The sequence below is a fragment of the Megalops cyprinoides genome, chromosome 2, assembly GCF_013368585.1.
Source record: "Megalops cyprinoides isolate fMegCyp1 chromosome 2, fMegCyp1.pri, whole genome shotgun sequence".
NCBI lineage: Eukaryota > Metazoa > Chordata > Actinopteri > Elopiformes > Megalopidae > Megalops > Megalops cyprinoides.
Genome location: NC_050584.1, coordinates 35,248,506 through 35,272,062, shown reverse-complemented (window position 1 = coordinate 35,272,062; position 23,557 = coordinate 35,248,506). Strand labels below are relative to the sequence as shown.

Genomic DNA, 23,557 nt, shown 5'->3' with positions numbered 1-23,557 from the left:
ACAATCAAGTCTTTTTTCTCTAACAGCATGAATTAATTGATGAAATAGGTGTCTTTTCAATTATTTACTTCAACATTCTTAAACCTCTTAAGTGTTTTTAGTTTTCCTTGTGACTATCCTTAGCTTCTTCCCAAAACTTAAGTTGCGTTCTCCTATTGACATTCACATCAAAGGGAACTTCAGTTCTCTTGTCGTCAAACACAGTGGCATATACGAACAATAATCATGACTTTTCTTCACAGAGGAACCAGGGCAAATTGCTTTGATGGAAAAGGTGGTTTACAATTAGATTGTACTTGTGGTAAATTGGTTCTGTTTCCCCACTCTTGTTTGGACAAAGGATTTAGGGCCATAGTATCGTGATAAACCAAGGTTGAATGTCAGACTTGTGTTCTTGTTATACCACAAAGAAAAATATGTCAGTTGTGTTTTACTCAGTTTCCACTGTTGAAAGCAGTAAAATATCTAAATAGGTTTCAACCCGTGGTGTATCATATTATGCTGTATGATATACTGTCTCAAGGATTAAAAAAACAGTAGATGGTCAGTCATTTTTGTGTAGATATTTCTTCCCGCTAAACATCTGGATTTTGGGTGTACTTCACGGTTTTTATGCACAGCATGAACGACCAATATAGAAGCTTTGTCACAGACACAAGCTCTGATACAATTTATGTTTAGTGCTCTTTATCACATGAGATCCATTCTGAGGTAAAAATCTCACTCAGGGGCTGCCTAGAGTACAAAGGCAATATCAACTGCCATTTTGAACTGCATATGTGAACACATGCTTTTCCTAAGGAGTGTTTCAAAACTAACAGATTGGAGTCACCTGACTGGTAACATTAGGTGCTGTTAACAAAGAAGCAGATGTGCTGTTGATGCCCATAGGAGCACCAGCATTATCTGTACTATCTTTGAAGCCAGTATCAGTAATATTGGAAATATTGGCTGATGAAATTGGCAGCCTGATGCATCAGACAAAATAATTTCTTACAGTCTCTTGAGATATATGATAGTCCTAACGACATCTTTGTCCATTTTAAGGATATACAGGACCATACTGAAACAGTAATATTCTGGTTACTGCCAGAATTGCATGCCAATGCAGTTGGTAGGTTAATGCTCACAGTACATATGTAGCACCTAAAAACTTGTCATCAGGTACTTAGGCTACTTCTAGCTGATTGATTCTTGGTTCACACCAGGAAAATTTGGCATCATCATGGCATCACCATTGAATGTTGGCTACATGGTGGCAAATTAAAACTTTAAAAGTTGAATATAAAAAAATAAACATTAGAAAAATCTAAAGGAAGAATCCTAATATTGGAGGATTCAGCATTTTTAGGCCTAATGTCAGTGATCAGTGGTCTTAAAGAGATATTGCTAGTAATGTAGAATCAAAAGTAAGGAAAAGGTTAAATGTCACAGAACTCCTTTTCCTCAATCTGTAACTTGTAACAAGGTTGTCATGCTGCCTGTAGTGGACCTGTCCTGGCTTTTTCACTTATCTGAATTATTTGGATCTTTCTTTTATATTTCTATATCACTCCCCTGCTTCCCCACTCCACATAACTCACATTCTGCTGCAGCCTCAGATTTTTGTCCATCCTGACCTTTCCTACTCCTGTTTACTCAAATCTTCATCACATTGATTCCTTTTCTTGTCAGTCTGTTGCTACTGCTACTTCCGCTCTGCTTTTCAGCCCTTACTCCTCCTCCTGACTCTGTCTGCCCAGAATATTGCTTTGCACCAAGCACTGATGGACAGTCCTTTTCTTTCTCTGCCTTCCAGTTCTCATGTTTCATCTCAGATTTCAGTATGTCTGTATGGGGGAAAAAAATTGACCTCTTACTTTCTTACTTCTGTCTGCTCTGCCATCCTCTCTGTCTCTCTATGTAGGCTGTATTTGTTTCCCTCTCCACTTTTACAAAAAACCTTATGGTCACTCCACACGTAGCTTTACTTCTTTGGCTTGCTCTGTCTTTATCTCATTGGGCTCACAGAAGTCCTTGTTCAGGCTTTAAAATGTCTTACTGTGATTACTGTTATATTATCTCCATGTTATCTTCCCTCTTAGGTTCTGTGTCTTCTAACACAAATTCAGCTGTCTTCTCTCCATCTGTTTCACATTCCATTGCTTAGTTCCCTCCACTGGCTGTCCATCACTTATGTTCATATGAAAATCCTTGTTCATATAAGTTGCTTTGTTAACCATTCTTTCTTTTGTTCAGTCTGTAGTCTCTTTGTGTACCCTTTCTTGTCCTCTAAAATCACCATAGCCTGGTAGTTAATCTCTTCGATCTTTCTTCTTATTCTTTCCCTTCATGTTAAATATCATTCTCTCTTCTCCAGCTCCTGATTTGAAGAGTGAACTGTGTACGAACATTAGAATTAGACAGCATCATCACATCTAAAAATAACCTGGTATTTCCTCAAAAAACATGGCTCACTTCACACCTCAAATGGACTCTCTTCTGGTATTTTTCAAACAAAGAATCATTTTTGAAAGATTTTGGTCATAACCTTAGAAGTTTAACAAAACAGTTCTGAAGAAATTAATCTCCCACCAGAGATTTCCCTCCCTGTAATTTTTGCCTCAGACACTTCATGTTGAGTATAACTGACCAATGTGAACATTTTCTTAATTGTACATCCAGTTTAACCAGTGTAATGTGTTCATTTACTCGCATAGGATGTACTTTTAATCCTATATTTTGTTTGACATTGCATTTGTTGTAATTAGCCCAAATATTGACATCACCCAGGGCAAGGTTTTCCATATGACGACAGCTATAAAAGTAATAATACAAAGAAGAATATTAATGGAATGGCTTACATAAACTAGGCAACAGTTTCAGGCTCAGAAGTTTTACTAAGTATTATCCAAAAAAAAAAAAAAGCATGGGCATAACCTTAGAAGCATTGCTGGGACAGTGCTAGAAGAACTGACAACCCCTCAGGTCCCCTCTCATAAAATTACTTCTGAAGTCTCTGTCTCCCCCTGCAGCAGTTATTTTTGTCATTTCAGTTCCCCAGTGAGACTCATACATCACCATCAACTCCCTATGAAAAGGTGGATGGCAGGATATTTTCATCTATGTCTTTCACCAACAGTCATTCTAAACAGGGTGAAGGGGTGCAGTTCATCAAAGGGAGGTGTCGTTACCTGGCTCTGATGATGCTTTTAACCATGACAACACAAAATTCCTTGCTCTACCTTCTTTTTTTCCAATTCAATTCTTTTGTGTTTTTTGTTTCACAAAGAGGATTTTCTTCAGCAATTTTTCTCTCTTTTAGGTGTATCGTGGTTTATTCTGCTAGAAATCCCGCACTCTCTGGTCAAGCAGACGGTCTTAGCATGGGCCCCAAAAAGGAAAAGCCAAAAGATGACTCCCAGTCCCTGCATGGGGGAGGTGTCAAAACCAAGAGGAAGAGGAGGAACAGTGGCACCAGGCCAAAGTGGAGAAACACTGAGCACACGGGGATGAAGGAGAGATCAGTGGAGGAAAAGCAAGTGAACCTGGGGTGGGAAAAGGAGGCGAGCCCTGTGCCCATGCTTCCTCGCATCCCTTTAAAAAGTATCATGGAGGTGGAGATGAAGTTAGTGTACAGCGATGAGCAGGACATTGCACAGAAGCTCACGGAGTCCCCAGCCTCCTCAGCCTCACAATTAATGTGTCAAGCCTCTGAAATAGTAGGCCCTCCAAGTGGACCTAATCTCAGCTTTCTGCCTCAAATTGACAAATGGCTCGATGTTGCTTTACAGGATGCCGACTCATACTACCGACGGAAGAAATATGGGGTAGCAGCTAGTCGTTTCACCACAGCGCTGGAGGTACTTGTTATTTAAATTAAATCTAGCTGAAGTCATGCTTTATATATTTTATTTATTAAGTTTCTAAACAAATAGATTACATTATTATTTATTGTTTCTATTTTTTCCTCAGCAAAGCTGTTGCCAAACATTTTCAATTAAAGCGTTCAAAAATTTGAATTAGAACAGCAGTGTCTAATCTCAGCAGCCCTGAGAGAATCCCTGAGGGAAAAGCGGTTTGAAGTTATGGACATTACATCTTAAATATGTCATGACTTTTGAAGTAATAGCCTATATTCTTGGCAATATCTTGTGTATACATTTCTAGATTGAAATAATGTTTTGCATAGTATTCCTTTTTCCAATTGTCTATAGCCTGTCATAGTTCAGGTTTATTTATGTATTTGCTTAGCAAATGCCCTCATACACTGCAAATTACATAGCTTGCATTTGGCAACATCTGTGCAGCTGAATATTTCCTTCAAGTTAAATTACTTTGCTGGAAGTGCTCTTCCAGGATTTGAACCACCAACCCCCTGGTAACAAAGAAATGCTAAAAATAGAATTAGCAAAAAGCTGTTGGCAATTCTGTAATAATTTAACTCATCTCTGGCATCGGTATTAAGTGGTCGTTATGGCTGCAGAGGAATGATCACAGAATCATTTTTGAGGACACTTCTTTTTGCGTTTATTTTTAAAAGTTGCTGACCCTTATTAAATACTGCATGTTCTTATGCCTTTTTTATGCAAAAAGTAAGACAATTCACTAATGCCACAGACTTAGAAAAACTTGAAAGCGTTGCCATTTTTTAACAAAGTCAGGTCCTGTTAAAATATATATATATATATATATATATTTATATGTCACAAAACATATTGAGAGATAGACTTACTCATTAACGAAGGCAAATAGATCCCTCATTCTTACGTGTGCTAATATCCACATATGTTTCCCACATAGAGTGCTTTCACCAATAAGTACAAAAGTTTTGTCTGTGGTGCTTCTGGGTTTCTTGTAGGCACCTCTGTTAAGAACTTTAGGTCAGCAGTGGTCATCACATTCAAGATAATAGAACATTAAACAAACAAAAATCATAAGGTATGATTTCAAAGGTTTTTGTGTGTGTTGGTCAAAGAGGAATACATCATAATGATAAATAAATCATGATACCTTATGTCAATGTGGAGACGCTGCTGACACTTCACCTAAAACAATCGGAGGAGCAAAGATTAAAAAAAAAAAATCTTTAAAACCCAACAAATAAAGACAAAGAAACCAGTCTAAGCAAACCAAAAACAGGAGAAAAAAAATGAGTCTCTTGCGCCAGCTGTATACCTGTACTTAATAAGCTTTCAATTAGGCAGGTGTAGATTGTTAGCCAGTAGGCTGATTTTAGGCACACAAGCAATTAGGGCTGTACTGAAAGGCATTTTTTGCCATTCAAATTGTAGCAAGCATTTTTCGAACGAAGCTTTGAATGTCTGTGACGTGGCGTCATCGTTTTGGCCTGTTGTTTCGGCATTTCGTAAGTGACCAAATTAATGTAACAAACAGTTCTGTCTACAAAAGTTCAACCAGCATTTGCTTAAGTGTACAGAATTATTCCTGTGCGATTTCATGACACATAATTCATTTCATAAACTGCTGCCTCATAGAATGTATTGGACCAAAGCCCTTTCGTGCACATCATACCTTCAGTAATCTAGCCTATGAACATAATTAATTTTGTACTTAAGCAAAACACTGATGTCTACAAAAGTTCAAGCAGCCTTTGCTTTCATGGACAGAATGCCTTCTGTAACTGCGGAGTCATGGTATATATTGTGCTAAATCCCTTTCGTGCACATCATACTTTCAGTAATATAGCAAAACAGTTAAGTGGACAAAATGAATATTCGATGGCATGGAATGATGATAGTATAGCGCATTCTGCATTTCATGCCACAAAAGCATAAATGCTGGCCGAGGACATCTATTACGTGGACAGAATCTCTTCAGTATTTCGTGGACACAATGCTAACACGTTTGTGTTTTTCGTGGACAAAACGCATTACAGTGTTACATGGTTTTGTAATGAATTTATGCGTTTCATGGTACAGAAGGCATTCTGTCTACGAAAAAAGGTCTATTACACTTGGTGCCCCACAGTTTATTGGCAAAATTGTTTATGTTAAATGATAATAGTAAGTAGTAAGTAGGCCGCTTTAACATTTAACTAAATTTCTTGTATTACAGTGGCAATAACCTTAAAACTGCAATTGAGCACTCATCCTAATACTCAAATGCTTGATTTCACAATTGAATGCCAATTCAATGAACGAAGCTTCGAAGCTTCAAATTTTTCAGTACAACCCTACAAGCAATTATGCAACTAACAATTAACAGGTTTTAGTGAAGTTGATTGCATAAGATCTCCTATTGGTCAATTAAAAATGTATAGATGACAAGAGGGCCCTTAAACATTTAACAAATGATTAACAATTAACATTTAGATTCTAGGGGGGAGGAGAAGGATCCCTTTCATGTTGAACCTCAGTGAGAGGGTTAGCAGGCTACAGTAGTGTTTTTCAGGGCATTATTGGACGTGTTGACATTCATACACCTGGGGTTCATTTATTGCTGTCTTGTTAGGGGTGTTCTGTAGTCTATTAATGGAATAAAACTACAAGAATCAATAGAGTTGGATACATAATTTGGCCAAATGAGAAAGAATATTAGCACTAAGCACAGTTATTATTTAACAGCTCATTGTTTAGTTGACGACACCCAATGGATCATCACGTGCAGACTGATAATCTGATCTTCAGTGCATTTTATATAATTAAGTTAGTCATGGATGCTGGCCTATTTTTCAAGAGGGCCTCAGTGGAGTGTTGTGAGCAATGTGAATTGCAAATAGGCTATACAGAATAAGAGGGGGCTGTATGTAGCCTACATACAGCTGTTGTTATGTGTACTGTATGTGCTAGTATGGGATATAACATAATGATAAGATAGGTTTGAAAGGCAATGCTGATGAAAGCCATTCCATGTTCTCACTCTTTTACAGCTTTGCTCTAAAGGTGCCGTGCTGAGTAAAGCCTTTGATGCTGATTATGAAGACATTTCAAAGGTTGCCAGCTTCATTGAATCGAAGCTTGTTGCCTGTTACCTAAGAATGAGGAGACCCGACTTAGCACTTAATCACTCCCACAGGTAAGGATGGGGGAAGGGATGTATAGGATTTATTTTGGGACCAGAAAGAGCAGCACTTAAGTGAAGGTACCCTGCATTGGGAGAACTGGCTAATGCCACATAATTACACATGGCAGCATCCTGAAAATAGAGAAGATAATGCAGCTACATTAATTGTTCGGGGGATAGCATACAGAATACCTCTTTCCTATGCCTGTGCTCTGCTCAGTATTAATTGGATGCCTGCGCAGTGGTCTTTTAAAAGGGCCATGTGACTGCCAATTATTTCAGCCTGCCACACGTCTTGCTTGACCTCTCCTTATCTGTGTCTGTCCTGTCAGTTAGTCATGCCGTTGCACCTGTCGACCAGGTTTTTCCATTAGGAAAGAAAGTTTTTCCTCCCTGCACTGCCATAATTCATCCTGACTGTGTTGTACCCTTGAAAGTACCGGCTGCTTAAAAAATGAAATTTGAAAATCCCTGCTTCTCACCATGTACCATTATCTAGCTCTGTTGATCAGCATTCAGGATTGTTGCATCATAAATTGAGAGCATGGCCATGAAAATGAAAAAATAAACATACTGATGTATAAACACACAGTTATACAGAAAACAGGGATTTTGCTTTGCATAGCCATCATGTGTCTACCATGTTAATGCAAAAAAACAGATGAAAAAACCCTAAGGAAAACAATATTCAGAGATCTGTTAAGGTACCTGAATGTTGGTTTAAATGTTTTGAAGACAAATATTGTCATTGAAGTACAAAATTGGATGATTTAACATATTCATGTCTTCGATGTGCCTGTGCAGATTTTTAAATATTTTTCCTTCTGCTCATTCCATCACTGTCACTGTTGAATCATTTGCCGTACTGTAAGAAGTACACTTTAAAAATACAGACTGTTCTTTCTGCAAAAACAAGACACCAATTTAACATTAAATGTATCATTAGACAGCCTGTCTGTGGGAGGATGTTAAATGTATAAATATGGCTATTCTTCGAACAATGAATGAAAGTTGGAACATTACAAACAATTCTGGTAGCAATTCAGGCACTCCTTTGAGGAAAAGTCATTTGTCAGTTTCTGTTTAAGGGTTTAGAAAGCCTGTCATTGAAGTATCATATGTTATGTATAATTTAATGGGAAAACCTCAAACTGAAGCACGGCATTCTCAATCAAAGTCATCCACTGTGAATCTCAAAAGAAAAAGTTATGACCGGAAAGCCAATCAGACAGAGCAAAATAGGTCTTTTATAAACACGCACCTTTCTTCAGGAACAGCTTTAAAGCTACATTCATTCCATGGCCTGTCATTTTAAATTGACTTTTTCACACAGCACCATATTCCCCAACATACTAAAGGTCAAGAATGTCATTTTCAAAGGTAACATACCCCACAAAAAATCTGTGGAAATCCAGTAACTTTTCTTTTCCCGAGGGTCATTTAATTTTCCAAGTGTCGTTCACACTGCTCTTTAATTACCATGGTGTGTCAATAGACTAACACTTAACATCAAAGGTAGCTGAAGGACCTGGTCATTTCATGAGGTGAACAAAAACATGCGCCCCCACAGGAGTGCCAAGACACGTGATACTGTGTCTTTACAAATCCGAAATGCTTCATCTTGTAGCTGTGTATGGCAGCAGTTAAAGAAAGATACTGCAAAGTGTGAAATAAGTCATGCTGGTGAGTGGGTTTCACTTTTCATTAATGCATTTAAGCCCCATTTCATGTAAATAAAATAATATTACTACACAGCTTTTTATGCAAATCAAAGCTGTTTTCAACCCAATTTGTGACTTTAATATGTAAAAGTGCACTGTTAAAGCCATTAATTTAGTTTTCAGTTTTTGTTTAGGTTCTGCTATTACATAGGTAAAGTGGTATTTTTTCTCATTTGTCTGCACACAAACTGTTAATAAATCAGAAGGTTGACTGAGTAATGGCTGTAATGGATACATGTTTGCAAGTGTACAGAAGTGTCATATGATAATACATAATTTGAATTTTTTTTTTAATTCCTGTTTTATTATTTCAGTATGTTTGGCAATTTATTGAAATAGAATATTGCAGGGCTGATATTCTAAAAAGTTGATATGAACTTCAAGACTTTGGAGCCACTCTGCAATACCACACTTTCCAACTTTTCAAGGTGTGTTATTGTTTTAATTATTTAATTGGCAAAGTACTAGATATTTGCCTCTTACAGTGCCATGCAAAAGTTTGGGCACCCCTGGTCAAAATTTCTGTTACTGTGAATAGCTAAGCGAGTAAAAGAACCAGATTTCCAAAAGACATCAAGTTAAAGATGACACATTTCTTTAATATTTTAAGCAAGATTACTTTTTATTTCCATCTTTTACAGTTTCAAAATAACAAAAAAGGAAAAGGGCCCGAAGCAAAAGTTTGGGCACCCTGCATGGTTAGTACCTAGTAACACTCCCTTTGGCAAGTATCACAGCTTGTAAACACTTTTTGTGGCTTTGGAGTCTTTCAGTTCTTGTTTGGGGGATTTTCACCCATTCTTCCTTGCAAAAGGCTTCTAGTTCTGTGAGATTCTTGGGCTGTCTTGCATGCACTGCTCTTTTGAGGTCTATCCACAGATTTTCGATGATGTTTAGGTCGGGGGACTGTGAGAGCCATGGCAAAACCTTCAGCTTTCACCTCTTGAGGTAGTCCATTTTGGATTTTGAGGTGTGTTTAGGATCATTATCCTGTTGTAGAAGCCATCCTCTTTTTATCTTCAGCTTTTTTACAGATGGTGTGATGTTTGCTTCCAGAATTTGCTGGTATTTTATTGAATCCATTCTTCCCACTACCAGTGAAATGTTCCCCATGCCACTGGCTGCAACACAAGCTCAAAGCATGATCAATCCACCCCCGTGCTTAACAGTTAGAGAGGTGTTCTTTTCATGAAATTCTGCACCCTCTTTCCTCCAAACATACCTTAGCTCACTGCAGCCAAAAAATTCTATTTTAACTTCATCAGTCCACAGGACTTGTTTCCAAAATGCATCAGGCTTGTTTAGATGTTCCTTTGCAAACTTCTGACACAATTTTGTGGTGAGGTTGCAGGAAAGGTTTTCTTCTGATGACTCTTCCATGAAGGTCATTTTTGTGCAGGTGTCGCTGCACAGTAGAACAGTGCACAACCACTCCAGAGTCTGCTAAATCTTCCTGAAGGTCTTTTGCAGTCGAACGTGGTTTTGATTTGCCTTTCTAGCAATCCTACAAGCAGTTCTCACTGAAAGTTTTCCCGCTCTTCCAAACTTCAACTTGACCTCCACCGTTCCTGTTAACTGCTATTTTTTATTTACATTACGAACTCAGGAAACGGCTACCTGAAAACGCTTTGCTATCTTCTCATAGCCTTCTCCTGCTTTGTGGGCATCAATTATTTTAATTTCCAGAGTGCTAGGCAGCTGCTAAGAGGAGCCCATGGCTGCTGATTGTTGGGACAAGGTTTGAGGAGTCAGAGTATTTATAAAGCTTTGAAATTTGCATCACCTGGCCTTTCCTAGCGATGATCGTGAACAAGCCATAGCCCTAAGCTAATTAAGGTCTGAGATCTTGGTAAAAGTTATCTGAGAGCTCAAATCTCTTGGGGTGCCCAAACATTTGCATGGTGCTCCTTTCCTTTTTTCCGCTCTAAAATTGTACAAAACAAAAATAATACACTAATCTTGCTTAAAATGTTGAAAAGAATGTTTCATCTTTAACTTTATGCCTTTTGGAGATCAGTTCATCTTCTACTCACTTAACTATTCACAGTAACAGAAATTTTGACCAGGAGTGCCCAAACTTATGCATGGCACTGTAAAATACTTTTACTGGTTAAATAACCCCAGGTGAGATTATATTCATCAGCCACTGGAACAGAAATTAAATTAAGTGTCATTAAATTCATAAACAGGACAATCAAATAATTCTGTCTAAAACTTGACATTTTTGGTTTACTTTTTTAAGCAAAAAATTTTTTAAATATTGTTGCCTTAACCATTGTTTATCTTACCCTACCCTCATTTGAAGCACAGCTTTATGAATTGAGGCTTTATAAGTGAAGTTTTATTTGACAGAGGATAAAAAAAATCATAATTGGAATGCCATTTGTACATAGAGTACCTCAGTTCAGATATCCATTAAGGAATGCAATCACTGAAATTAAGGCGGATATTTTTCCTTGAGAAGCCCATTGAAATTGAAAAGGTACATTCAGTTTTCGGTCAAATTACTATAATTGGATAATCCTCGAAAATTGTGTTGGGAAGTAAACAAGATTACACAGTACAGTTGAAATCAAGTGTATGCATATTTGGTGTTTAGAGAAGTGTGTAAGAAAGGTGGGATTCATGTGTATTCCATTAAAAGCAGGGCCCAATTTTGTGAGGCTTTACTGACACACAGATTCATACACTGATGTCTTGGGTTTGGGCACAGAAAAGGACTGTTCTTGTACTCAAATATTTACATTTACATTTATTCATTTGGCAGACGCTTTTATCCAAAGCGACTTACATAGGTTACAGTTCTTTACAATGTTATCCATTTATACAGCTGGATATTTACTGAGGCAACTGTGGGTTAAGTACCTTGCCCAAGGGTACAGCAGCAGTGTCCCAGCGGGGATTGAACCGGCAACCTTTCGGTTACGAGTCCTGCTCTTTAACCACTATGCTACACTGTAATTCAACTGCAGATAACACCACTATTATGTGATAACATTGTTCATTTTTATCACTGTTGGTGTTATGTCTGACCTATGGGCAGAAATCTTTATTCAACTCTTACAGTTAGTAGGGTACAGTTGTGACAGTTATTCACCTTCATGGCCCAAACATCTTTTGCGTACGTGTGAGTGTACCTATACATGTTTAAAGCTTCAGAAAGAACTTTAAACCCAAGTTATAATTCACTTAATGAATTTTCAGTCTTGATGCAAAGCATCAACTTAACACAGGCCCCAAAGAAAGATTTTTGCTATTTTCACCACATAAATTGTGTCTAGAGCATAAACATGCTGTCAGCACACACTGCTTTTTTCAGCACATGTCTCATAGTGTCTTGCATTGTGTGGAAGTGTGGAAAAAAGGTGTAGTAACATTTCTGGTGTGGTTCCATTAGCATTGCTCTGGAGTGATAGTTTCAGCTCAGACCTGTCTTATGGTTCCATCTTCTACCCTAACCTGGAAGATATTTTGGCACTAAGCAGTGTCACTAATTCAAATTCATGTAATCAGGGCATTAAAATCATTTAAAAAAAAAAAAAAGAATTTTAATTCAGCATGTCATATTGTTAGTCTGCCACTACAAACTATGCAATCAATAATATTTAAAACAGGACATTTTGGTAAGCAGTATTAATATTGTGTTTGTAATATTTAATTTGTAATACAAAGTGCAAGTCATGCAAATCAAATTACACATTGTTGAAGTCTTTTACTTGAGATTGTATATGTATATTGGCATTTTACTTAAACAGTTAGTGCCCATTCAATAATGCAACTGTAAATAGTTTTGAGAATACAGCCTAGATTAATTTCAAGGGGATTGTTAACAATCATAAAATTGAAAGAATTACTAGTGCCTAGGGTATCCATCATTTAAGTCAACAAAAATGCAAGATGAATATATCGGTAAGAAAGTGTCTGACCACCAACCAAGTTTGTTATATGGTTGGCATCCAGCCTCACTCCCAAAGATCCAATAACAAACTTGTTAACAAGGGGCAATCCTCATGTGCAGTAACAGTGTTTTTAACTTGGGGCATGGCAGAAAACAGAATTTTATAGTCAATTAATACATTAACATCACTAATGTAATTCATCTGCATGCTTGTTTTAAACTGCCCTTCTTGTAAAATAGAAGTATTTCTTATTACATAATTTAAGAAAAACCAGAATGTAAAAAATGACAAATGCTATGTAAACACGTACCATCAGTGATGAACATAAACATACCATTGGTGATGGTTAGAATATAATCATCATCCAGTTTATCATTATTGTTGTTATCGTATTATAATTTTAATGTCAGCCTAGATAGCTCTAAGACTATACGTAGTGGATTACTAATATTTTATCTTGATGCTGACTCCAGTGCAAAAAGGATACTTTTATACTTTTTATGCTTTTATATGTAGTCACTGGCTGTATGCAAGTGTATTGGAAGATTGCATTCATCATGCTTCAGCACTCCTGCTCCAGCACAGAAGATGTTGCGGTGAAGAAAGCCCAATGTGTATAAGCATTAAAAATGTAGGTTTAAGCATTTCAAATGAAAGTTTTCGCCGCTCAGGTCACACCAAGTAAGTAAAATAAATGTAGACCTGAACATGATGCAGATGATATTTATGATTTATTGTTGCTTTCTGGGTCACATATCTACTGTATTGTGCCTGCAATCTCAATGCAAATGTTATGGAATGCGCTTTCATGACTCTGTCAAAGAATCAAGAGGCTCAAGGGCTGAACATTTTTATATTAGACCACTTTATCCTTTATCATTAACTTCCTGCCATTGAATTTGTCAGTGACAAGAATTAACTGATATCCTTTCTATTGATCCATCTTTTTGGTTACTTCACTAGAGATAAGCATTCAATAAATTATTTTCAGCATGGGTCTCTTGTTATCTTAATAATTATAAAAAGAACAAGGATGATAACTAAGGTGATTATCAGTAGAAATAGATCACTAAAGTGCAATAGCAGGTGATTATTGCTTTTCGCTATGCATACACTATGGGCTCATCTATGATTTTCCCTATTGGACATGTTTATGAGGCATCTTCACCAGTTACAGGAAAATGTGATTGGGGGAAAGAATTTCACTCTAACAAACTAATGCTGTGTAAGTTGCACACTATACCTCATCAGTCATTCTATTCAGCATACTGTAGATTTGAGAGGTAATGTCACTGTGTAGCCTGATTGGACTGTAGATGGTCTTACGTTTGCTCATGACTGACTGAAAAGCATCATTGGTTTATTGCAGAATCTTCCATATGTCTAGCAGGTGATGAATCCAAGTAGCCCATGTTCACTCATATCTGAATATTAACAGATTTATTTTTTACTCTCTATTTTCAGGAGGCTGGGCGCTGGATGGAAATAACAGTGTTGAGACAAGTTTTAGATTTCACAGGTTTAACAAGTTCACATTGTTTAAAAAGCATCTGCAGAAAGATGCAAATGCTCACAACTCCTGAAATCCCGAGTGGATTACAGCCCAGTTTCACATTTTTCAGCAGTGTCATTAGTGCTAGTGGTAGAAATCAACTTCTGTGCATTCTGTGCCTTACATATTCTTCATAGAATCTTGCTTTGAAAAGGAAGGGAGTGAAGGCAGCATTCAATCAAAGCAAGTTTTGTCGATTCTCAGAAAATAGATTTTGTATATATTAGTTTCTTATGCAGGAGGCTAGAACCCAGCAAAACAATTCAGATAAAAATATCATAGTTACGTCTTTGAACTTTGCATGATGACAGTGTTTGCAGCTTTCTTTATGTTTCTAGGCTGCATTTGTCTTGTGTCTTCAGGTTAGACAACATTGTGTACAACATACAGATGAATTGTATTGTTTTTTTTTTTTACACTGTCAAAGCATAAACTCGAGTTTTTCATCTACAAACTGTTATTTTGAGATCTTGCCATCTTTTTCCAGCTGCAAAAACAAGCCATTCAACTTTATCAAAGAACTTGAGTTTTATCTCATCCAAGTTTGAATAATCTCACATTTTCTACCTGACTTTTTGCAGTTGATTTATTAATATTAAGATATACAAGTAGCCATGAATCAAGCTAATTTATTTTCACTTTTTTGGATGTAATACAGAAAGCACTGATTGGTTATTATCACTTTTTATTATTATGCTTGTAAGCTTCTACAATCTTATACAGTTACATCTTGATGAAGCCTGCACATTTATGATGAACATTTGTTCATATTGTCTCATACTGTCATATTGTCATATTTTGATGTAGTATTTCAGATGAACTCACTGAATGTGGGTGACATACTCCAGTGGCTCAAATCATTGGGCTTGCATTGTTGTCCAAATTAATATCTTCCTGATTATTCTAAAGACCAGTTATTGTTTTAAAAATGAACATTATTTTGCTGTTTTTTGTGAAAAATTGAAAGATCATTTTTAGCAGTTGCATGTCTAGCGATAAAAAAGGTATTATTTGGATTTACTTGGAACTAATGGATAAAAAATGCATCTCTGAGTTCTTAATCTCCCAAAGGAATGGAGAACAGTTAAAATGCATATCACATCAAATCCAGGAGGAAGAATCCATTTGAATTTTAAACCATAATCATATTTGAAAGGACTCATGCATGTCTCTGTAATTTAAATGTCCTTATGAGGTATTTTGTTGAACACGTAGTTAATAGACATCTTAGTTCTAAAGTTTCTAATTAAAAACCTTAAAAGACACAAAAAATCTGTGTATTCAACCAAATTGTTGACCATTAATTTAGGCTGCTGCATTAATGGAAGCAATTATTTGTGTCACTTTAAAGAGCCGACTCCTAATCTGGTAATTGTTTCCTTTTAGATTAAGTACTACAGCCATAAAGAGGTTTATAAGCACAGTATGTTTGATTATGATATACATTTTTTATCCAGGGGTTTTACAAACTTAGCATTAATAAGGTCTCTTATTTGGAAAGCAAAATTACATCATTTCCCCTCATTGGTGGTGTCCAAAGTAGTCTATCTGAGCAGCAAGTGTTCTTGGAAATGACAGGACTCTTCTGCTCTCAGGCATGGCTGTAACGTCAGCCAGGATCACCAGCAGAGGTTAGAACGGAGACACTCATGTTAAAAGAAGAGCCACAAGACATTTTTTGACAAAATATGTTTGTTGTCATATATGAGTCAGCTAGCTCATTTAATGTCCTTCTATAATGTCAAAGAGATGTTTATCTGTTTAGGGAGAGGACAGTACGGGAGCATGTCAGAATGAAGAAGGATGGGGCAATAAAAATGGCTCACTCATTAAATTCCCTGAATGTCTTTTGAATGACCATATGTAGTATTTCGTCTGACAGTTTTAGACCAGAACATATAATCTCACTTGTTTCAGCATAAGCAGTTATCTAGATGAGAGGTTTGACACACAGATGGATTACAGTGGTACAACAGTGTCAAGAAAATAATGCATGGAACTGACATATCATTTTTAAAAATGTTAGACCTCCAAAGTTTGTTACTTAATAAGAAATAAGAGGTCATTGTTTCCTCTCTAAATGGCACAGCCCCAGACATTTTAAGAAAATCGCTCTAGTGCTTTTACCAATATATGCTGAATCCAAACCCCCACCCCCCTCCACACACATGCTGGTGCTCCTGTCCACCTCTCTGCACCTTGCCTGAGTGTAGCAGCCCTCACTACATCAGTCACTCAAACGCCTCCTTCTGTACATTTAAGAACTAGGTTCTAGAGAGGGGCCAGTGTAATGGTGGTATCCACACAGCTAAGACAGTGCATAGGGCAAAAATACACAGCACGAGAGAGACAGTGAACACAGTTCAGAGGTAGACAAGCTAAACAGTGTTTTTATAGGTTTATGGGGCTTGTACTGGGACAGTGTTTCATAACTGTGAATCACTACAATAAACATAAACAGGAGAAAAAAAGAGGAGCCCACACACAAGTCCAGGGGAAAGAAAAGCCCAAATTTTCCATCTTTTGGTCACATCCCTGGACTTGGCTGTCGATTTATCTGCCTCTTTAAGGCAACAAGTCAGGGGCTGTCTAATTAAGTGAACGGGCTCCATAATCAGTGCATTTAAAGTGTAAAGAATATGAAATTAACTTTGCGGGTTTACCTCTGCAAGTGATGTTGTGGACTGAACTGTGAGCAGGAATGCCCAGTGTCTTTCTGAACTTAGAGATCGTCAGCTAATGGGGCCGCAAAATCTGTTGTGATTGCTGGCAAGCTGTGGTGTATGGAGGTGCATGCTGATTGAGTGAAAAAGCACTGCAGACATCACAGAAGCTTGTGTGTCTGTCACTTTTGGCTCTACGGTGTGGGGAGGGCATGTAGACATATGACAGTTAAATTGATACTGCATCAAAAAAAGAACCAATTATACATTCAGTCCACCATATAAGCATATAGTGAGGGTGAAACCAAGTCAGTCTGCCTTGTCTCACATACATTACATTGCTGTTGCTGCTTTTCACTGCATGCATTTTATAAGTACTTCATAAACCTGTTCAAAAACTGCTCGTCATCATATGTACAAATTCACGATTTTTAAGTGACTCCAAAAATCTTGGCAAAAGTTGGCAGACTCAAACTGTAATGTTTATGTGTGGATATTGTAAGCATTAGAATAGAGCATCCAAAAGGCTGCCTTTTCTTGACAAGATCATCATGTTAGCAGAGTAGATATAGTATTCATGGGGGAAAGCGCACAGATGAAGACGTCCGTGTACTGTATACTTATATTTCAACTTTTTTCTCCCTGTTCAAGGAGTATCCATCTGAACCCCATCCATTTCCAAAACCATTTCCGACAAGCAGTGGTGTATAGACTGCTGGGACACCCCCGTGAGGCAGCAAGGTAAGGAATTAGCTCTTATGTAACAGTGCAGGAAGGGGGCCTATTCTGGAAATTAAGACAAATTTACTCTGTCTGTTAATGGCTGAAGCTTTGAGTAATTTACAGAAAGTGAGAAACACGTGTCTGCACAGCGGGTTGTCAGATTGCTACAGGAATATTGGCCCTTTCAAGAAAAATATGCTTATTGAGGAGTATAAATACTAAACGCTCAATGGAGGATGAGTGGGGGGAGAGAACAATTAGGCTCATAATTACATCCTCATCTAATGCTGCAATAACCAAGATACTATAAGCAATCATTTTCTACAGCTTCAGTGTTGTTAATGTTCCATTTGCATTCTAATGATATGAATATATTGTATATGCATTTACCAGAAGTCCCTTAAATACGGTGCCCATTCATTACTAAATTTGGAAAAATATATTGAAGTCATACTACACGGCTATGGGTAAGCATTGTCCTTTGAAAATATTTATTTAAATAAATGGATAATTATTTAATCATTTGGTTTCATCATGACCGGGCCTCTTCACCATAACTGAAATATATTCACTCCAAGAATAGGGTATGGAGTACCTTAACTAGATTTTCTTCTTCACTAGGGGTCTGATTTAATCAAAATCAACTACTTTCAAGAAATAACAAACCTAATGCCGTTAGCAGTTTTGTGTGGGCTTTTTGATCTTAAGAACGAAAAAAGATTGCAGATGTTACAAGATTGCAAAAGATTACAAATATTTTACAATAATCCAGTACCTCCACAATTTTGATGAAATTCCTGTACAGGATCATTCAATTTCAAATAAGCCTAGAACTTAACATAGCCAAAAACCCTCTCAGATTTTCTTAAAAGCATATGCAGTACCTACAGTACATATGTGTCCTGTCAAAGGTACTGCTCAGGTTTATACATAACTGTATCTTGAATAAAAATGGAAATTTAATACCTTCACCTTCTGTTGTGCCAGGCTGCTTTTAAAATATTACAACAGTTTATAAAGACATGGTCTGTGCAGTCCCGGTGTTATATTGAAGATGATAGCATAAATTCCTTTGTCTCACAATTTTGGCAGCATTGAAATCAAGAAATAGATATTTTTTCATTACTACAGCAATTACATTTGTTTGAGAGGCTAATTTCAGCTCTTCTGACATCAAAGGGGATTGGCCCCATGATGGATTTACCTGTACTTTTCAAAGAATACCTATCATAATAAAAAAGAGTTCACACTGAGCACTGACCCATCTGAGATTGACTGCTGCACGGTGGTGTTTTTGACACATAGTACAATTCTCATCAATAGATACTCATCTACTGAGATGTATATTACAGGTTGCCAACATGAAAATTAGACTCAATAAGACTGTTTGTTTCACTAATGACAGCTCATTTGTTAGTGAAAGTTGCCTTTCTCAAGGCTTTCTCCCTTAAAATGTCTGTTCAGTTATGATTTTAGACAACTAAATTAGTCCATTTCTGCAATTAAGGATGACACTTGCAACAGTGTCTTCTGATAGATCCTGCTGAGCGATACCTCCTACTTGATGAACATAAGAGCTTGGCTCCTAGAATGCTTGAATAATGTTCCAGCAATGGTCACTGTTTTTCTCATTTACGGCAATAATGTTTTTATTTTTCAATGACCTTTCACCATTTACTGCCTGAAAACAAGGTCATTTACAAGAGCCCATTATTATGTACTTACAGAGGCATGGGGTTGTGGTCTCAGATGAATCAGCAGGCACCGTCATTAATGATGAATACCAGGGAATAAAGGGATCACAGAGACTGTCGAAAGAAATATTTACTGTTATAACTGAGGAGTCCTGCTTGCCATAACGTGCATTTGTGTTTTCAAGTGATTGAATTCTTCAGTTCAGTTTTTATACTTTTGAAACTGATTTTTAAAGGATTCTTTATACTTACTCGCTGGTTTACTAAATTCAGACCTTGGATTTGTTGAGAAAAGAATTGTTGTGTGCCAGTAAGCGTTTGGAGCAAAGTATTTTCAGAATGCTGACACTAGCAGAGAATTGCAAATGTGCGCTTGCAGATATGATGGAACAAATTGGTATGCTACCATCACCCTTGCTCCTTTCTTCCTTTGAAAGCAAAGGCAACCTCTGGTTTAAGCAGTATCACTTTGAAATGTCACTCTGTGCATCACCATGAAGTGACTCACACTCCCATTAGGCACCCATGAGATGAGTGTATATGGACACACAATGCGCCTGTCCCAACTCCGCTTGAGCTGCTGTGCTCCTCTATCCCCACCTCTGGTTTTGGGGTCTATAATAGTCTGTCACATTCTAAATTCTGTACACACTGCCCCTAATGACACTTTTCGCTTGGCAGTCACAGAAGGGCCTGTGCTGTCAGACTTGTTATTATCTTGATATGAGGTCCTCGACTTGGAAATTTCTCTCCTTGTCACGCCTCCCACCCCTTTTTTCCCCCCCTTGCTTTGACATATATCTTATTGTTCTACACCCCCATGTGGCCAGAGCAAGAGAAATAACAAGAACTTTAAAATTAACTCAACTCCCCGACTGCACATTGAATTTAACTTTGTCATATTGACTGCCAGCACCGACATAAAAGTGATTTATTTTTTAAAGGTACACACATCAAGGGGGAGGAGAAGGAGGGGTGTAGAGGTGGAAAAGTCGGCCATGAACCATAGAGCAACAGGAAGGATTCAAGCTATTTTTTTGCCCCCATTTTCCCCACACGAGAACCACATCCGCTATCCATCGCGTCACTCGATAGAAGGGGCTTTCATGTAATGGAATTATTGACTGTTATTACCCCCTTTACCCCAGGCCCTGAGAAAAGGAGGATTAAGTGATCAATTTACATTATTGGCAGGCTCTTTTTATAGCTCTCTGCAAGTGTACTGCGCTAGTGGCGTGACAGGATTTTAAATTGCATTAAAACAATGTTTGGCCCTGTTCTGTTGAAAAAATCTAACAAGTGCAGCCTATGGCACCTAAGCACATACAGCTGAAAGCAGTGGCTCCTTTATTCTCACCTTTTGTTCTCATTCCACATTTATACAGTATGCAGCCCAAACTGGAGAGTGACAGTTTTAATTTAGACAATGTGTTTGCAGTTCATATTTCAGAAATAGCTGAAGAAAAATAGACAAGAAATGCAACGTAGGCTTGAGTCTCTATTTTATGTGAGATCTAAATGAACTTAATGTGAGCATTTTAAAAATGTACATTCTTTGAACATCAGGTGTACGTTGGGGTTTATGGTTTAATTAATACTTGGAGATGACTGACAATTTTATACAACAATATGCCTCAGATTTACAGCTACATTAGGGGGACATTTTAATTTGTTGAGCAGGAGATGCAAAATAAGAGTTCTCTGAAATGCCCCCATCAAATACAGCTGTTAGTTCCTGCATCTAATTTTAAAACATTTGTTGGGTTTAAATGGTACAGAATGCATACTACATTAGCAAAGAATACATTATTACAGTTTGTCCATCTTCAAATTAGTCCAAACATTCAAATTGTACAATTAGTTTATATGCCCTGTCAACAAAGATTCTCAAAGTCCTCCCATTCTGTCACAAAAATGTTTTCTGACTTGGCCAGTCATGATGAAAATATAAGTTGTCCAACACCTCGTAGGTACCCTGATTACAATTTGTGTGTGTATAACATTAATTGATGGTCACCTACTCGGGGCTTGTTTGCATCTATCCTCTTTATTGTTCTAGTTGCTCCGATGTTGAACATTCATGCTCCCTTCCATGATGGCCTTGTAAGATGCTATGGGTAAGAGTATCTGCAAAATAAATTAGTAATGGTTTTAGAAATAGGATATTTATGCGGTAATGTTTAAATTTTACAGTCCAAATTCATTTTATGTACTTTCCATAGCTGGATATTAACCTGCCCCCACCAAAGATTGCCTAATATAGTACATACAGTATTCCTAGCCTGGCATAGAACTGTGATACTGATATATATATATATATATATATATATATATATATATATATATATATATAAATATATAATTACATCTATCTATCTATATATATAGATATTATTTGTTTAATTGTGTTTTTATTGTGATAAGCCACCAACAGTTATACCTTTAATGATAAACCAATAAAATGAGGTAGAAAATGAAGAAAACTGGGTATTACTATTTAAATGCTGTTCCTAAGAGCCAAAACAATCTCTCTACCATTACAAAGAATGTAATGTAACTAATGGAGTATAAATATTTTAATATTCACAGGAGAATTAATATGTCTCCTCCCTCACATTATGACTGAGCAGGGCACTTGTACTTGACCATTTTCCTCATTGAGAAGTCTCTTGTAGGCAAGTGTTAGTTTTTCTAATGTCTTTTACTTGTCTGACTTTAGTTTTCTATTTTTGACTTCTGCACACTAAACAGACTCAATCACTAAAGACTCCTCTGGCTTCAGCATGTCTTGCAAAACTAATGTAACTGCATGCTGTTCTGCTCCTCTGAGGCTGGCTCCACCCCTGCTCTGCTACATCAGATACAGTACACTGTTAATGGATACAAAGATGAATCATTGTGTATACATAAATACAGCACATTGTTTAGCATTGCAGTGTCATTATATGTGTACAACCTGATGTAATCTGGCACTTTACAGGACTAAATTGAGTCCCTCTTATGAAATTGGGGGAGAAAAATTCAGCAGCAGTGTTATACCATTAGATACCATATGTTCCAATTTCCTTTGATTGTAGCTATCAACATACACTTTCATGTGAAAAGTGTATAAATATTTATTTAATAGTTCAGTATTTTGTATTTTGTGCAACATTTCTGATTGCAGGCCAGAAATAATCAGATTACCTAAACCTCAAATAAACTGTGTGTGAATCTACTGCAATCAACAAACATTTTTATGCATGCCACCCATTATACAAGGTTCATTTGAACTACTATTAATGATGTCATTCAACTGGATAATTGAAATGAAATTAGCAATAGTTTCTTTATAACTTGCCTTTTGTTCCTATCATTTTCATTATTTGCTACTACTAAACTCACACTCATATTGTAACGTGTCAAGGACACACTGTAGAGTTTGGATTGATACAACATAACGATGTTTAGTCACTATGTGCTCAATGTGACTTTTACAATCTGGTTATCTTTGGAAACCAAAATGTTTTGGTAAAAATGAAGAAAGAAAAAATGCACACTGATAAATGAAAAGCTTCCTGATGACAGAATGCCAGGAAATCTCCCTCTCTTTGAAAAATAGTAAGTCTGACATCAGTAGAATGACAGAAACAAAGCACAACATTATTTCCTTCCTTTTTCTTGCAATACTGCCTTTCACATTACTTTGATTATGCACAGTAGCTCAGGGTTTATTAGTGCAACACTCACAGGATCTGTAGGAGGGAGGACTTACAAACATTTGCACAAGTCATTTTTAGTACTGCGTAAACAGATGCTTGGGTGTTGGTGTGTATGCAGTTTTCTCCCCATTGAATATTTGCTGTCTCTTGTATCTTTCTCCGCCCAGGGATGTTACATCTTGATTGAAAGTTGTCTGATACTCTCTACGCGTTTCTGTCCTTGTCATTAGGAGTGCCATGATTGCTGACTATGTATACTGGCTGTCCGGAGGCACAGAGCAGCACATAAGCAAGCTCATCAAACTGTATTGGCAGGTGAGAACTGATGGCTGGAGCTGTGAGGAGGGGCCAATCGGCCAATCAAAAGGCCGGTGAAGGATTATTGCTTAAAAGACTGCCGACTGAGGTATCTCTTAGCATATCAATCAGGCAGAGCGCTGCATAGCGGTAAACTATTCATAATGAAGTGCATGGAATTCCACCTGACAGTAAATTCCAGGAGCTATGGCCTAGCCCTTAACACTTTATTTCCAGTGTTTGTCATGGAAGCACCCTGGCTCTGTTCACATAATTACAATCACCACCATGCCATTTGACTA

At 37.2% G+C, this 23,557-nt stretch overlaps 1 protein-coding gene across 1 annotated transcript in view; it reads left to right on the top strand.

Annotated features, from left to right (window-relative positions):
• The first annotated feature begins 3,365 nt into the window (after positions 1-3,365).
• Positions 3,366-23,557, top strand: part of LOC118771044 (spermatogenesis-associated protein 16-like) — a 37,459-nt gene continuing 17,267 nt past the window's right edge. Inside the window, exons 1-4 of the mRNA XM_036518899.1 lie at positions 3,366-3,842; positions 6,872-7,017; positions 17,492-17,581; positions 23,189-23,273. Coding sequence (XP_036374792.1) covers positions 3,366-3,842; positions 6,872-7,017; positions 17,492-17,581; positions 23,189-23,273 — 798 coding nt within the window. The remainder of the gene's footprint in view (positions 3,843-6,871; positions 7,018-17,491; positions 17,582-23,188; positions 23,274-23,557) is intronic.